This window comes from Dendronephthya gigantea, unplaced genomic scaffold, assembly GCF_004324835.1.
Source record: "Dendronephthya gigantea isolate DGI-Jeju-01 unplaced genomic scaffold, DenGig_1.0 000397F, whole genome shotgun sequence".
Classification (NCBI taxonomy): Eukaryota; Metazoa; Cnidaria; class Anthozoa; order Malacalcyonacea; family Nephtheidae; genus Dendronephthya; species Dendronephthya gigantea.
In genome coordinates this window covers 27,072-43,874 of record NW_021163407.1, presented here as the reverse complement: position 1 = coordinate 43,874, position 16,803 = coordinate 27,072, and the positions used below count along the sequence as shown (strand labels likewise).

Genomic DNA, 16,803 nt, shown 5'->3' with positions numbered 1-16,803 from the left:
GGATAAAAATTTCACCAACTTGCTGCAGATAAAACAAAGCAGTTGAATAAGAACATGGAAAGATTGCGTGTTTTGTCGTCCGAGCTTTTGAATTCCACCGTAACAGAGGAGGAGCTTCTTGCTCGGGGGAAGGTTGAACTTGCGAAAGTAACATTGTCCAGGTTGCAGAGAAAATTGGAGATGCTGTACTTTTCCATTACGAGGCGGATGAAGGAGATTTCGTCGCTTGCTGGTTGGTGTATAACAATTTTATTGTTACTTTAATATAATCTGTTTATCCCGGTTACTCACATCGTTCGGAGTTAATAACTAGGTCCGCGTACTTTATTTTATTTGGTTAAATAAAGGCTTTCTCTTTAGATTCTAGTAAAAGGAGATCATCTATGCGAGCAAAATGCTGAAGGGAAAAAACAGAAATAGCGTCCACAGTAGAAGAGTTGAATTCAGTTAACAGCCTTCTGAAACTGCCTGCGACAAGTGCTGAGGCTATTCTTGCGGGAGATTTTCTTTGGTCGTTTAGTGAGGAACCAACAACTACGAAAAGTATAGCCAATTTACTAGTGTATCATGGCTACATTTTTATCGAAAGAATAGAATTTTTCTTTGTTTCTTAATCTCTATATAGATTGATTTAGATTTTTTGCTATGCTATAGGTCTTCCTGTACGATACAAGGCACAGGTAGTAGAAAAGTTCATGCTGGTTCAAAGGCTAAAAGAAGAAGAAGACCAAATAAGAAAAGAAATGAAGAACTTCCTCGTGTTCTATTTAAAGAATATTTTGGACAACCTTCATCAAAGAAAAGCAGACATTAATGAGCGAATAGGTATAAGTATCAGATATTTTCCGAACTTTTGCAATAGCTGTTATTGTATAAAGTCTTGACAATAAACTTGCTAGAAATTGCTAGAAATCTATGTTTGTTTCCTTCATTGATTTTTTTACAATGGTCTTTGCAAAGCGCTGTTTTTACCTGAATTTGTATTTTTAGTGCAAAGTTTGAGAAACTTTGCAGTATTGTGATGAGTGGCGAAAATTCAAACGAGTCAGTCAGTCAGTCAGTCAGTCAGTCAGTCAGTCAGTCAGTCAGTCAGTCAGTCAGTCAGTCAGTCAGTCAGTCAGTCAGTCAGTCAGTCATTAGATTGTCGACACTGCCCCAGTGTAACTAAAATTTTGATAAGCTATAACTTCTTTTACAAGAAGAGTTACATTTTAATAATTGGGGAACTACTTTAAAATATTGCGAATTTTAGTCTATGTACGCGACATACATTTGCGCGCGATAGTTTTTCCGAAGTTGAGGTGAAACGAAGCCGGAGGTTACACTAGGGCAAATCGTCGTGTAAACCTTCATTTTTTAGTGGATTTTCTCCAAAATTGGACAGATGTGGGTTTGACGCAAGCCGCGTCCGTCCATTAGTAACCAGCACTTTCCATTAACCTTGGGTCAGAGTTGTGTAAAGAAAATAAAATGCCTGAAACTTTAACAGTTCTTACCCGACCTTCGAGGCCCAAATGAGCCACCATTTCAGCTGCAAAGACTTAGCTAAAAGTAATTTTGTGATAACTCCCTCAATTTTCATGCAAATGACCTGATTTTTGGCATGCATGTTAATTTCTACTTGTACTACCAGCTCACTAAAGCTCAGATTTTTTCTGTATTGCTTGTCCATTTTATTTTAACTTTTTCTCCAAAATGCCACGTTACAAAAGGGCACATGTGCCCGTGTGTAACCTGAAATGTGCCCTTATGTAACATCAGAAACTTCAACTTCTTTTTGGCCTCAGTAACTAGGCTGAACATTGACTAGGGATGGTCATAAGTGGCTAATCTCATAAAAAACTGGCTTAAAAACGCAAAACAGACCATGCTTTGCGCAATTTTTTTACCTCCATTTATTTTAAATTCCTCGCATATTATATTTGCTAAATAATTTTAAAACATTAAAAAGTTGTCATAATAAAGTCTCCTCAGACCTCTCATGGAAAAAAAATGTTGATGTAAAAAAATTAATAATTTTTTTGAGAATTATGAAGAACGTCCACTTTATACAAGTTTCTCTATCGGTTAACAGCGGGAGGCACCGCAATGCATTGTGGACTGTGCGCGTCTCTTTCTTGTCTGTCTATATTAAAGCTTGACGTATCATCAGGAAACGAAGGAGAGGAATACTTCGAAAGGATTGCCTTTTTGTGCTAAGAAAGGTTAGTAAATTATTTTTACTGTTGCTTATGCACCAAGTAACAAGAGTACAGGAGCATAGCATTTATTATTAAGCGTATTCTGTGCATTAAATGTTTATTTACATATGTCGCATCATGCAACTTCCGTGACGCATGATTATTCATAGTGGCTTGTATTCTGTGATGGTAGAATACGGATTTGTTTCACTTGTTAAGCCTGCTAAGGAATCATTGCTATAAACACACACAAAAAGGTTTTAATGCGATTATTTTAAGGAGATTGTAGAAAGAGATTGTAAAGAATGCAAATCAAATTGCTTCCCGTGGTAATATTAAACGAAGTAGCTTTGTTTACGGCTCCGTAAACGGACTTCGCTACTCTTGCGCTAAATAACTCGCGGGCAATTCGATTTTATTTTATTCCTAAAGCATTTACCCGTTCTCGCCACATAAACTCGTGTAGATATTCAGGCAACATGTCGCGTCTCAGTTCTCACACCTTTCGTATTTTTAATTTCAACTTGTGCCGGTTCCAGTATTTATAAGACTTGATGTTTTTTTATTTTGTAATCGGCCATGATCTTTATATGAAATGGTTTCGGTTTTTTGAATTTGAACGATCAAATAGTCACATTGAAACACCGGCAATAGACGCGAGGTGTCATAAAAAATCCTATTGAAAAACCAATACATAAAGTAATATATGGCCTTGGACGGTATAATAATTGACTGCCTTTCAATGCTGTACTATGACTTCTTACACCGTCTTACACACATATACCATGACTTACACTCTCTTACACAGCTGAGTGATATTGCTGTACATTGCTCTACTATAGATTAACCTAAATGATCTGCCATTATCATATTTGCACTGCTTTACCATACACTGTATGCTGCTGTTAAACTGAATAAAACAATGTCCTCCCATACAATATTGGTATTTGATAGCATAATATGAGTTAGTATAAATTAATGTGGTGCTTGACAGCATAACTTAATGCATTAGTATTTAATAATATGTTGCCAAACAGCATAATATAATTTGTTTGGATAAACTAGCTATTCTGTATAGTGTATATCTTAAAAAAGATTCACTCATTTCAACCTATCATCTTAAGTCACTGTAGGTATACCAAAGAGCTACCCACCAAAATACTTGTCAATATCTATTGTATAAGTTGCTGAGATTTCATAAGTGTATGACTAAACCCCAGCCATTTGATTTTCTCAAATGTGCAGTGTTACACTTTATGCTTTAATTCATCCTTTATATCATTCTGAGCATCTAATTATTTGATATATGGAGGTTTGAGTATAATTTCATTAGGTAATTTTCATGTTAGCATCAGGTTATTGGTCGTAGTTGTACCTTAATTGTGACTTAGGCAAAATCACTAATTTAAATAACATTTCATCAGAATGTAACATTTGTTTCACTCAAGGTATATTGATCAGTAGTTTACCCACAAAAGTACTTATTTATACAGGTGTTTCTACATTCATACATGTATGCAGGTGTTTGTTGTATAAAACTCTTAAATCCGTTTCAACTATAATATATCGGGAGATTGGTTAATTTTGCACTAATCATACTGATTTAGTTAATTCACTATGTTTTAACATGATGGCATAATATGTGTTGATATAAAATACCCGGTAATGCAGTGTTTGATACCATGGTATAATGTACTGGTATAATACAATGCAGTTTTTGATACCATGGTATAATGTACTGGTATAATACAATGCAGTGTTTGATACCATGGTATAATGTACTGGTATAATACAATGCAATGTTTGATACCATGGTATAATGTACTGGTATAATACAATGCAATGTTTGATACCATGGTATAATGTACTGGTATAATACAATGCAATGTTTGATACCATAGTATAATGTACTGGTATAATGCAATCCAATGTTTGATACCATAGTATAATGTACTGGTATAATGCAATCCAATGTTTGATACCATAGTATAATGTACTGGTATAATGCAATGCAATGTTTGATACCATAGTACAATGTACTGGTATAATGCAATCCAATGTTTGATACCATAGTATAATGTACCAGTATAATGCAATGCAATGTTTGATACCATAGTATAACTGGTATAATGCAATGCAATGTTTGATACCATAGTATAATGTACTGGTATAATGCAATGCAATGTTTGATACCATAGTATAATGTACTGGTATAATGCAATCCAATGTTTGATACCATAGTATAATGTACCAGTATAATGCAATGGAATGTTTGATACCATAGTATAATGTACTGGTATAATGCAATGGAATGTTTGATACCATAGTATAATGTACTGGTATAATGCAATGCAATGTTTGATACCATAGTATAATGTACTGGTATAATGCAATGCAATGTTTGATACCATAGTATAATGTACTGGTATAATGTAATGCAATGTTTGATACCATAGTATAATGAATTGGTATAAAATAATGCAGCGTGTGATAGCATAATATAATGACATAATGTATTAATACAATATATATTAACTCTAACATTCCGGGAGAGATTGGTTAATTTAGCACTAATCATAGCGATTTAGTTAATTCACTACGTTAATTTTAATATGATCGGCTATGAAGAAGTTTAATTTTTTGCTTGACTTTTGTATTCATTTGTTGGTTGTGTAAAACTCTTTGAACTATATTATACGATGATACTAACTCTAATATTATCGGGAGATAATTTTGCAGGAACTATACTGATTTGGTAATTCACCGTGTTTTTCTATGATGGGCTATGTATAAGTTTAAATTTTTGCTTCTTTACATTGGTTGGTTGTGTAAAACTCTATGAACTATATTATACGGTGATACTAACTTTAACATTATCGGGAGATAGGTTAATTTTGCAGGAACTATACTGATTTGGTAATTCACCGTGTTTTTCTATGATGGGCTTTGTATAAGTTTAATTTTTGCTTGTATACATTTGTTGGTTGTGTAAAACTCTTTGAACTATATTATACGGTGATACTAACTCTAACATTATCGGGAGATAGGTTAATTTTGCAGGAACTATACTGATTTGGTAATTCACCGTGTTTTTCTATGATGGGCTATGTATAAGTTTAAATTTTTGCTTCTATACATTTGTTGGTTGTGTAAAACTCTTTGAACTATATTATACGATGATACTAACTCTAATATTATCGGGAGATAATTTTGCAGGAACTATACTGATTTGGTAATTCACCGTGTTTTTCTATGATGGGCTATGTATAAGTTTAAATTTTTGCTTCTTTACATTGGTTGGTTGTGTAAAACTCTTTGAACTATATTATACGGTGATACTAACTCTAACATTATCGGGAGATAGGTTAATTTTGCAGGAACTATACTGATTTGGTTAATTCACCGTGTTTTTCTATGATGGGCTTTGTATAAGTTTAATTTTTGCTTGTATACATTTGTTGGTTGTGTAAAACTCTTTGAACTATATTATACGGTGATACTAATTCTAACATTATCGGGAGATAGGTTAATTTTGCAGGAACTATACTGATTTGGTTAATTCACCGCGTTTTTCTATGATGGGCTTTGTATAAGTTTAAATTTTTGCTTGTTTACATTTGTTGGTTGTGTAAAACTCTTTGAACTATATTATACGGTGATACTAACTCTAACATTATCGGGAGATAGGTTAATTTTGCAGGAACTATACTGATTTGGTTAATTCACCGCGTTTTTCTATGATGGGCTTTGTATAAGTTTAATTTTTGCTTGTATACATTTGTTGGTTGTGTAAAACTCTTTGAACTATATTATACGATGATACTAACTCTAACATTATCGGGAGATAGGTTAATTTTGCAGGAACTATACTGATTTGGTTAATTCACCGTGTTTTTCTATGATGGGCTTTGTATAAGTTTAATTTTTGCTTGTATACATTTGTTGGTTGTGTAAAACTCTTTGAACTATATTATACGGTGATACTAACTCTAACATTATCGGGAGATAGGTTAATTTTGCAGGAACTATACTGATTTGGTTAATTCACCGCGTTTTTCTATGATGGGCTTTGTATAAGTTTAATTTTTTGCTTGTATACATTTGTTGGTTGTGTAAAACTCTTTGAACTATATTATACGGTGATACTAACTCTAACATTATCGGGAGATAGGTTAATTTTGCAGGAACTATACTGATTTGGTTAATTCACCGCGTTTTTCTATGATGGGCTATGTATAAGTTTAATTTTTTGCTTGTATACATTTGTTGGTTGTGTAAAACTCTTTGAACTATAGTATACGGTGATACTAACTCTAACATTATCGGGAGATAGGTTAATTTTGCAGGAACTATACTGATTTGGTTAATTCACCGCGTTTTTCTATGATAGGCTATTATAAGTTTAAATTTTTGCTTGTTTACATTTGTTGGTTGTGTAAAACTCTTTGAACTATATTATACGGTGATACTAACTCTAACATTATCGGGAGATAGGTTAATTTTGCAGGAACTATACTGATTTGGTTAATTCACCGCGTTTTTCTATGATGGGCTGTGTATAAGTTTAATTTTTTTGCTTGTATACATTTGTTGGTTGTGTAAAACTCTTTGAACTATTTAATCCGATGATACTAACTTTAACATTATCGGGAGATAGGTTAATTTTGCAGGAACTATACTGATTTGGTTAATTCACCGTGTTTTTCTATGATGGGCTATGTATAAGTTTAAATTTTTGCTTCTTTACATTGGTTGGTTGTGTAAAACTCTATGAACTATATTTACGTGATACTAACTTTAACATTATCGGAGATAGGTTAATTTTGCAGGAACTACTATTTGGTAATTCACCGTGTTTTTCTATGATGGGCTTTGTATAGTTTAATTTTTGCTTGTATACATTTGTTGGTTGTGTAAACTCTTTGAACTATATTATACGGTGATACTAACTCTAACATTATCGGGAGATAGGTTAATTTTGCAGGAACTATACTGATTTGGTTAATTCACCGTGTTTTTCTATGATGGGCTTTGTATAAGTTTAATTTTTGCTTGTATATACATTTGTTGGTTGTGTAAAACTCTTTGAACTATATTATACGGTGATACTAACTCTAAGATTATCGGGAGATAGGTTTTGCAGGAACTATACTGATTTTGGTTAATTCACCGTGTTTTTCTATGATGGGCTATGTATAAGTTTAATTTTTTGTTTGTATACATTTGTTGGTTGTGTAAAACTCTTTGAACTATAGTATACGGTGATACTAACTCTAACATTATTGAGAGATAGGTTAATTTTGCAGGAACTATACTGATTTGGTTAATTCACCGTGTTTTTCTATGATGGGCTGTGTATAAGTTTAATTTTTTGTTTGTATACATTTGTTGGTTGTGTAAAACTCTTTGAACTATAGTATACGGTGATACTAACTCTAACATTATCGGGAGATAGGTTAATTTTGCAGGAACTATACTGATTTGGTAATTCACCGTGTTTTTCTATGATGGGCTTTGTATAAGTTTAATTTTTGCTTGTATACATTTGTTGGTTGTGTAAAACTCTTTGAACTATATTATACGGTGATACTAACTCTAACATTTTCGGAGATAGGTTAATTTTGCAGGAACTATACTGATTTGGTTAATTCACCGTGTTTTTCTATGATGGGCTATGTATAAGTTTAAATTTTTGCTTGTATACATTTGTTGGTTGTGAAAAACTCTTTGAACTATATTATACGGTGATACTAAATCTAACATTATCGGGAGATAGGTTAATTTTGCAGGAACTATACTGATTTGGTTAATTCAACTTGTTTTTCTATGATGGGCTTTGTATAAGTTTAATTTTTTGCTTGTATACATTTGTTGGTTGTGTAAAACTCTTTGAACTGTATTATACGGTGATACTAACTCTAACATTATCGGGAGATAGGTTAATTTTGCAGGAACTATACTGATTTGGTTAATTCACCGTGTTTTTCTATGATGGGCTGTGTATAAGTTTAATTTTTGCTTGTTTACATTTGTTGGTTGTGTAAAACTCTTTGAACTATATTATACGATGATACTAACTCTAACATTATTGAGAGATAGGTTAATTTTGCAGGAACTATACTGATTTGGTTAATTCACCGCGTTTTTCTATGATGGGCTGTGTATAAGTTTAATTTTTTGCTTGTATACATTTGTTGGTTGTGTAAAACTCTTTGAACTATATTATACGGTGATACTACTCTAACATTATTGAGAGATAGGTTAATTTTGCAGGAACTAATACTGATTTGGTTAATTCACCGCGTTTTTCTATGATGGGCTGTGTATAAGTTTAATTTTTTGCTTGTATACATTTGTTGGTTGTGTAAAACTCTTTGAACTATATTATACGATGATACTAACTCTAACATTATCGCGAGATAGGTTAATTTTGCAGGAACTATACTGATTTGGTTAATTCACCGCGTTTTTCTATGATGGGCTGTGTATAAGTTTAATTTTTTGCTTGTATACATTTGTTGGTTGTGTAAAACTCTTTGAACTATATTATACGGTGATACTAACTCTAACATTATTGAGAGATAGGTTAATTTTGCAGGAACTATACTGATTTGGTTAATTCACCGCGTTTTTCTATGATGGGCTGTGTATAAGTTTTTTTTGCTTGTATACATTTGTTGGTTGTGTAAAACTCTTTGAACTATATTATACGATGATACTAACTCTAACATTATCGGGAGATAGGTTAATTTTGCAGGAACTATACTGATTTGGTTAATTCACCGTGTTTTTCTATGATGGGCTGTGTATAAGTTTAATTTTTGCTTGTTTACATTTGTTGGTTGTGTAAAACTCTTTGAACTATATTATACGGTGATACTAACTCTAACATTATCGGGAGATAGGTTAATTTTGCAGGAACTATACTGATTTGGTTAATTCACCGCGTTTTTCTATGATGGGCTATGTATAAGTTTAAATTTTTGCTTGTATACATTTTGTTGGTTGTGTAAAACTCTTTGAACTATAGTATACGGTGATACTAACTCTAACATTATCGGGAGATAGGTTAATTTTGCAGGAACTATACTGATTTGGTTAATTCACCGCGTTTTTCTATGATGGGCTATGTATAAGTTTAAATTTTTGCTTCTTTACATTGGTTGGTTGTGTAAAACTCTTTGAACTATATTATACGGTGATACTAACTCTAACATTATCGGGAGATAGGTTAATTTTGCAGGAACTATACTGATTTGGTAATTCACAGTGTTTTTCTATGATGGGCTTTGTATAAGTTTAATTTTTGCTTGTATACATTTGTTGGTTGTGTAAACTCTTTGAACTATTTATATGGTGATACTAACTCTAACATTATCGGGAGATAGGTTAATTTTGCAGGAACTATACTGATTTGGTTAATTCAACTTGTTTTTCTATGATGGGCTTTGTATAAGTTTAATTTTTGGCTTGTATACATTTGTTGGTTGTGTAAAACTCTTTGAACTATATTATACGGTGATACTAACTCTAACATTATCGGGAGATAGGTTAATTTTGCAGGAACTATACTGATTTGGTTAATTCAACTTGTTTTTCTATGATGGGCTTTGTATAAGTTTAATTTTTGCTTGTATACATTTGTTGGTTGTGTAAAACTCTTTGAACTATATTATATGGTGATACTAACTCTAACATTATCGGGAGATAGGTTAATTTTGCAGGAACTATACTGATTTGGTTAATTCAACTTGTTTTTCTATGATGGGCTTTGTATAAGTTTAATTTTTTGCTTGTATACATTTGTTGGTTGTGTAAAACTCTTTGAACTATATTATACGATGATACTAACTCTATAACATTATCGGGAGATAGGTTAATTTTGCAGGAACTATACTGATTTGGTTAATTCACCGTGTTTTTTTATGATGGGCTGTGTATAAGTTTAATTTTTGCTTGTTTACATTTGTTGGTTGTGTAAAACTCTTTGAACTATATTATACGGTGATACTAACTCTAACATTATCGGGAGATAGGTTAATTTTGCAGGAACTATACTGATTTGGTTAATTCACCACGTTTTTCTATGATGGGCTATGTATAAGTTTAAATTTTTGCTTGTATACATTTTGTTGGTTGTGTAAAACTCTTTGAACTATAGTATACGGTGATACTAACTCTAACATTATCGAGAGATAGGTTAATTTTGCAGGAACTATACTGATTTGGTTAATTCACCACGTTTTTCTATGATGGGCTGTGTATAAGTTTAAATTTTTGCTTCTTTACATTGGTTGGTTGTGTAAAACTCTTTGAACTATATTATACGGTGATACTAACTCTAACATTATCGGGAGATAGGTTAATTTTGCAGGAACTATACTGATTTGGTAATTCACAGTGTTTTTCTATGATGGGCTTTGTATAAGTTTAATTTTTTGCTTGTATACATTTGTTGGTTGTGTAAAACTCTTTGAACTATATTATACGGTGATACTAACTCTAACATTATCGGGAGATAGGTTAATTTTGCAGGAACTATACTGATTTGGTTAATTCAACTTGTTTTTCTATGATGGGCTTTGTATAGTTTAATTTTTTGCTTGTATACATTTGTTGGTTGTGTAAAACTCTTTGAACTATATTATACGGTGATACCTCTAACATTATCGGGAGATAGGTTAATTTTGCAGGAACTATACTGATTTGGTTAATTCAACTTGTTTTTCTATGATGGGCTTTGTATAAGTTTAATTTTTTGCTTGTATACATTTGTTGGTTGTGTAAAACTCTTTGAACTATATTATACGATGATACTAACTCTAACATTATCGGGAGATAGGTTAATTTTGCAGGAACTATACTGATTTGGTTAATTCACCGTGTTTTTCTATGATGGGCTGTGTATAAGTTTAATTTTTGCTTGTTTACATTTGTTGGTTGTGTAAAACTCTTTGAACTATATTATACGGTGATACTAACTCTAACATTATCGGGAGATAGGTTAATTTTGCAGGAACTATACTGATTTGGTTAATTCACCGCGTTTTTCTATGATGGGCTATGTATAAGTTTAAATTTTTGCTTGTATACATTTTGTTGGTTGTGTAAAACTCTTTGAACTATAGTATACGGTGATACTAACTCTAACATTATCGAGAGATAGGTTAATTTTGCAGGAACTATACTGATTTGGTTAATTCACCGCGTTTTTCTATGATGGGCTATGTATAAGTTTAAATTTTTGCTTCTTTACATTGGTTGGTTGTGTAAAACTCTTTGAACTATATTATACGGTGATACTAACTCTAACATTATCGGGAGATAGGTTAATTTTGCAGGAACTATACTGATTTGGTAATTCACAGTGTTTTTCTATGATGGGCTTTGTATAAGTTTAATTTTTGCTTGTATACATTTGTTGGTTGTGTAAAACTCTTTGAACTATATTATATGGTGATACTAACTCTAACATTATCGGGAGATAGGTTAATTTTGCAGGAACTATACTGATTTGGTAATTCACCGTGTTTTTCTATGATGGGCTTTGTATAAGTTTAATTTTTGCTTGTATACATTTGTTGGTTGTGTAAAACTCTTTGAACTATATTATACTGTGATATTACGGTGATATTGGTTAATTTTGCACTATAATCATACTGATTTAGTTAATTCACTACGTTTTAATATATGTTGGGCTATGTATAATAAGATTCCAATCTATGTACTAGTATAATTACTATGAGATTGTAACGTAAGATTCCAATGCGATCCCGGATTATCATTAACAATACGAGTGTAACTGGAAATGAATGAAGATAAACTAGAATTCTAACTATTGGATCACGTTTAACTAAATAATAGAATTTGGCATAGATTCCAACCTATACTAGTATAATTACTACGAGATTGGAACGTAAGATTCCAATCAGAACCCCGATTATCATCAACAATACGAGTGTAACTGGAAATGAATGAAGATAAACTAGAATTCCAACTATTTGATCACCTTAAACTAAAGAATAGAATTTGACATAGATTCCAATCTATACTAGTATAATTACTATGAGATTGGAACGTAAGATTTCAATTAGAACCCCGATTATCATTAACAAAACGAGTGTAACTGGAAATGAATGAAGATAAACTAGAATTCCAACTATTGGATCACGTTTAACTAAAGAATAGAATTTGGCATAGATTCCAACATATACTAGTATAATTACTACGAGATTGGAACGTAAGATTCCAATCAGAACCCCGATTATCATTAACAATACGAGTGTAACTGGAAATGAATGAAGATAAACTAGAATTCCAACTATTGGATTCATATGTGTATTTTCTATTACAATATACATGATGTATGACTTACATGTAAATGTAAAAGTAATGTTAATACCCAATTTATACTTTTCAGTTTATTGGAATGGAAATGGAACCTGAAGTTGTTTCGGTAGAGATGGAATGTTTGGATGGTGGGAATGCTGGAAAAGAGGTGGATGGTGGAAATGGTCGAGAAGAAGTAGATGTTGGCAGTGGTCATGAAGAAACGGCTGGTGGCAATGGTCAAGAAGAGATGGAAGCTACTGATTGTAGAAATAGCAGAAGTGTGGGTGGGAAAAGCCGTAGGGCAAAGCACAAGTGCCCATTCACTGCTTGCAATGCCAGTGTCATCCACCTTCCCAGGCACATGAAGCAGGTGCATGGGTGGAACAAAAATGACTCGGCTGCTGTTCTGGGAACATTTGACTTGCGAAATGGTAAACCATTGGTAAAGAAAAGAGAACACCCAAGAAAAGTATGCCCCAAACATAAATGTGGTGCCATCGTTAGGCGGATACATAACCATCTTGCCCAGGTACACAAAATGAAAAGAGGAAGTAACGAATACTTGAAGTTGGTGAAGAAGGCTGAGAACTATTTACCTCCTGTTATTGACATCAGTTCCTCGGACCAATCTTCAGTGGACAGCGATGGCCTTGATCAGCCAGGAACCTTGCAGAAGATGAAAAAGCCAAGCTCATCAAGAAAGGTTTACCAATCTGTGTATGACAGTGAGGATTCTGAAGACTATAATAGTTTCTTGAGTTCTGTTGTTAAGAGTGGTGACAAGAGAAGTGATAGAGATGGTGATGACAGGGGTCATGACGAGGGTGAGTGTGGTGGTGATGTTGATGGGGACAGTGGTGATGAAGACGGTAATGGTGGTTTTAGTGGTAATTGCAGTTATAATGCTTTTAGTGGAGGCAATAAGAAGGGTAATTGTGAGGATGTTGAAGATTATGTGGGTGGAGATATTGAGAAGAGGGATGATGATAATGATGGTGATAATTATGGTGAATGTAGTGGTGATAGAGTTGATTGTGATATTGGTGGCAAGTGTGGGAATGTTAGAAATGAAGGCAATGATGATGGTGGTGATAAAGGTGGTGATGTTGAAAATATTGGAAATGATGGTGATGGTGATCATGATGTTGATAGGGATGTTGGAAATGATGATGGTAGTTACATTGATGGTGACAGTGGTAACTCCAGTGGCCAGGTTTCATCAATTAGTATCGATGACAAAGTGACATTAAGCAACTTCAAAGATTGGTTGGGGGGTCCAGATGGTGGCCGTAAAGATGAAAAATGTGCAAGACAGTGTATGCGACAGGTGGAAATGGTTATGAAGTTCATCACCCCAAATGCTCCGTCAATATCAAGCCTATTGTCCAAGTCATTGCTTAGAGATAAATGGCTAAGAATCATTGAAGAAGAGAAGAAACCTGGTACTGTGAAATCATATCTTGGGTCCCTTAACCAATTCTTTATTTACATGCGTACAGAATGTTCAGCCAGATTTGATGAGATGAATGTAAATGAGGGAAAACTTGTTAGTCTATCTGAACAGGTCAAGTTATGGGCCAGGTCTTCTCGGAAGATGGCCCAAAATCGTTTTTGGGAAAAACGTGTAGAGGATTTTGAAACCTTAAAGACGCCAGAAGAGGTAAAGCAGTTTGACATTTCAGAGGTTGCACGGAAGGCAGTTAAAGTACTTGGGGAATTCCAGACAGATCCCGATGTCTCTGTGGTATCACAGGCAGAATACACCATTGTGCGAGACTACCTCATGACTCTGATTTGTATTAACAATGGCAGCAGATCGGGTCCAATTGCCAACATGACCATGGAGGAATTTCAAAATGCCACACAGCAAGATGACTGCTATGTTGTTAGGGTGAAGAAGCACAAGACGTTTACCACCCATGGGCCAGCACACCTCGTCTTGTCGTCGTCGATTCATAATTATATGAAAGTGTTCATTGAAAAATTACGGAGATGTATACCAGATGTCAATGCATGCCAACCCATAGTTTTTTTGAGTTACAGAGGCACCCCACTAGATTCATCCCAAGTTGGTGCCCAAATTGGCTCATGTTGGGGCAAGGTGTTTGGGAAAAAAGCATCTATGGGTGGTGCAACTTCATTCAGAAAGGCTGCGGTTTCTGCCGTTCATGAGTGCAATGAAGAAATGCGAGGTGACTTAGCAGATCTCATGGTACATAACAAGACAACGGCGGACAAATATTACCTGCTAAAGAATAAGGGAAAGTCTGCAGTAAAAACATCCAAAGAACTGTCACGCATTATGCGTGATGGCTCTGAGAAGACAGAATCCAGTGATGGTGTGGAGAAAGAAGAGAATAAAGATCAGGAACCACCCGAGAAAGACGCTGCCACATCAAGCGTGGTCAGTTGTCCCAGGCACAAGTGGTCAAGTGAGGAAACAGACTTATTAAAACAACTTTTTGCTACCCAAATCCAGATGAAAAAGGTATCGATGGAAGACATTCGGGAGCTTTGCAAGGGTCAGCAATTCCTTGAGAAAATTCCTCCTTCCAAGATAAGAGATAAAGTCCGAACCTTATTTAAGTTGGGCGAATCGTCCCTCCCGCCACAAGAGAAGGAGTCTACAGAGGAGAAACTCAAACGTTTTGGCATGCCAATTGCTAGTGGTAAGTTTTTGTTAGTCTTTATATCACATATTGTATTCAATACTGTGCGAGAATATTTTCCTTGACATTTAATTTTCAAACAACAGGTCACAATATTTACACCTTTTCTTTGGTGTTATGGTGGAGATTTCAGCGAAGAACTTTGATTTTGTTTATAACTTACCTTAGTTACCTTTTCTCATGCACAAATATGGACCAGTGTTACTAGCCATATACGTTGTTGCTGTCGTTTAACTATTATAAAGCTTTTTCTTCCATACACGCATAATAAAACACCTATTGGATCCATATTCGTCCATATTCGACATTTCCCCGGTGTTTTAGAAAGAATTACCCGTCCATTTTTTCGTTCTTTCATTCAATTTAAAATGGCATTGCACCCTGGACGATCACATTGCATTACATTAACATTGTATTACAATCAATTGTATTTTGTGTAGAAAATTAGTATGATTAATAATATGATTGCCCAAGTTGACATTTCTTATTGAAATATAGCTTGCAAAGAGAAAGGCAGCAAAGATACGAAAGAGAGACCCTCCGAGGACAATGAGGAGGAGGAAAGCAGAGAAGATGGTGAAGAGGAGAGCAGCCAGTACTCACGTCCATCATCATCATCCGATGTAGTTCCTCCATCGTCACGTTCCAGAGGTGGACAAGATCGCTTGTTCAGTGATATGGAAATGGTGGAGTTTAGAAAGTTATTCTCTGCAGTCATTCATTCGGACAAGCCAATCACCACCAAAGTTGCTGTGTCGATGTTGAAGAAGAATAAAGTTTGAAGCACCTTACAAAGAGATTTACCAACCAGCAAATATACGACAAGCTGAGGACGGAGAGGAAAATTGCGAAGAGAGAAAACAAAAAAAATGAAGATATGGACTCTCGTATTGGTGACTAACTGACACATTTGTCTTTTAGGATGTTTATAATAATAGACTTACGCCTGTATTCTAAAAGCTCACTCACACTCAAACTCATTGAGTGGAAGATCTTAATCTTCTCATAACGTTTCAATGGCGGTATTTTCAGCCGAACAGGGGCTTGATTTTCAGTGATTTATCTTATATCTTTTCATCTATTCAGAGAGAACTTTCTCATTGATCAGCATTAACGAAATTTATATGTCACACTCGATGAGTATGAGTGTGAGTGAGCTTTTTGAATACAGGCGTTACAGTACAAAACAACGCTAACTCCAAAAATCAGCATTTTAGGGGCTGTTTACATGAGCCCGGTTACCCGAGATTCAACGAAGCGTGAGAGGACTTTGAGGTATTGAAATAAGTCTTTATGACACCAAACAAGGACATGCCATTGTTGTGGTGATTATACGACTACCAGGATCATGTTATCTGCTCATTTCAATACCTCTAAATCATCTCACGCTTCGTTGAATCTCGGGTAACCGGGCTCATGTAAACAGCCCTTTAATTGTACAAGCTCTCGACTGTGCTTATATAGTTGAAAGCTTGAACAATTAAACTGACTGTCGGAGTTACCGTTGCTTTATATTTCTTAAGATACTGATATATTCAGAACTGTAGATTTATATATCATAGAATTTTATGCAATTTTCTATCATACAAAGTGTCCAAGAAAAAACGAAAACTACCGAAATT

At 34.2% G+C, this 16,803-nt stretch overlaps 2 protein-coding genes across 4 annotated transcripts in view; both read left to right on the top strand.

Moving 5' to 3' along the window:
* Positions 1-16,803, top strand: part of LOC114542781 — a 33,463-nt gene that overhangs the window by 3,693 nt on the left and 12,967 nt on the right. For 2 of the 3 annotated variants that reach the window (XR_003689761.1, XR_003689763.1), the window contains 3 exons: positions 29-232; positions 361-543; positions 655-894. The gene's annotated coding sequence lies outside the window, so the exon portion shown is untranslated. Of the gene's footprint in view, positions 1-28; positions 233-360; positions 544-654; positions 895-16,803 lie in introns of those variants that run through there. The other variant, XR_003689762.1, reaches the window with a different exon arrangement.
* Positions 1,125-15,963, top strand: LOC114542777. The gene is made up of 3 exons (XM_028562230.1): positions 1,125-2,204; positions 12,601-15,181; positions 15,680-15,963. Exons 2-3 carry the CDS (start codon positions 12,610-12,612, stop codon positions 15,961-15,963), a joined length of 2,856 nt encoding a protein of 951 aa, XP_028418031.1. The 5' UTR covers positions 1,125-2,204; positions 12,601-12,609.

Excerpts from the sequence above, each read along its gene's own strand:
- LOC114542777 (XM_028562230.1), top strand. The coding sequence starts at position 12,610 with ATGGAAATGGAACCTGAAGTTGTTTCGGTAGAGATGGAATGTTTGGAT. Across the intron at positions 15,182-15,679 it reads TGGCATGCCAATTGCTAGTG|CTTGCAAAGAGAAAGGCAGC; the intron begins GTAAGTTTTTGT and ends ATTGAAATATAG.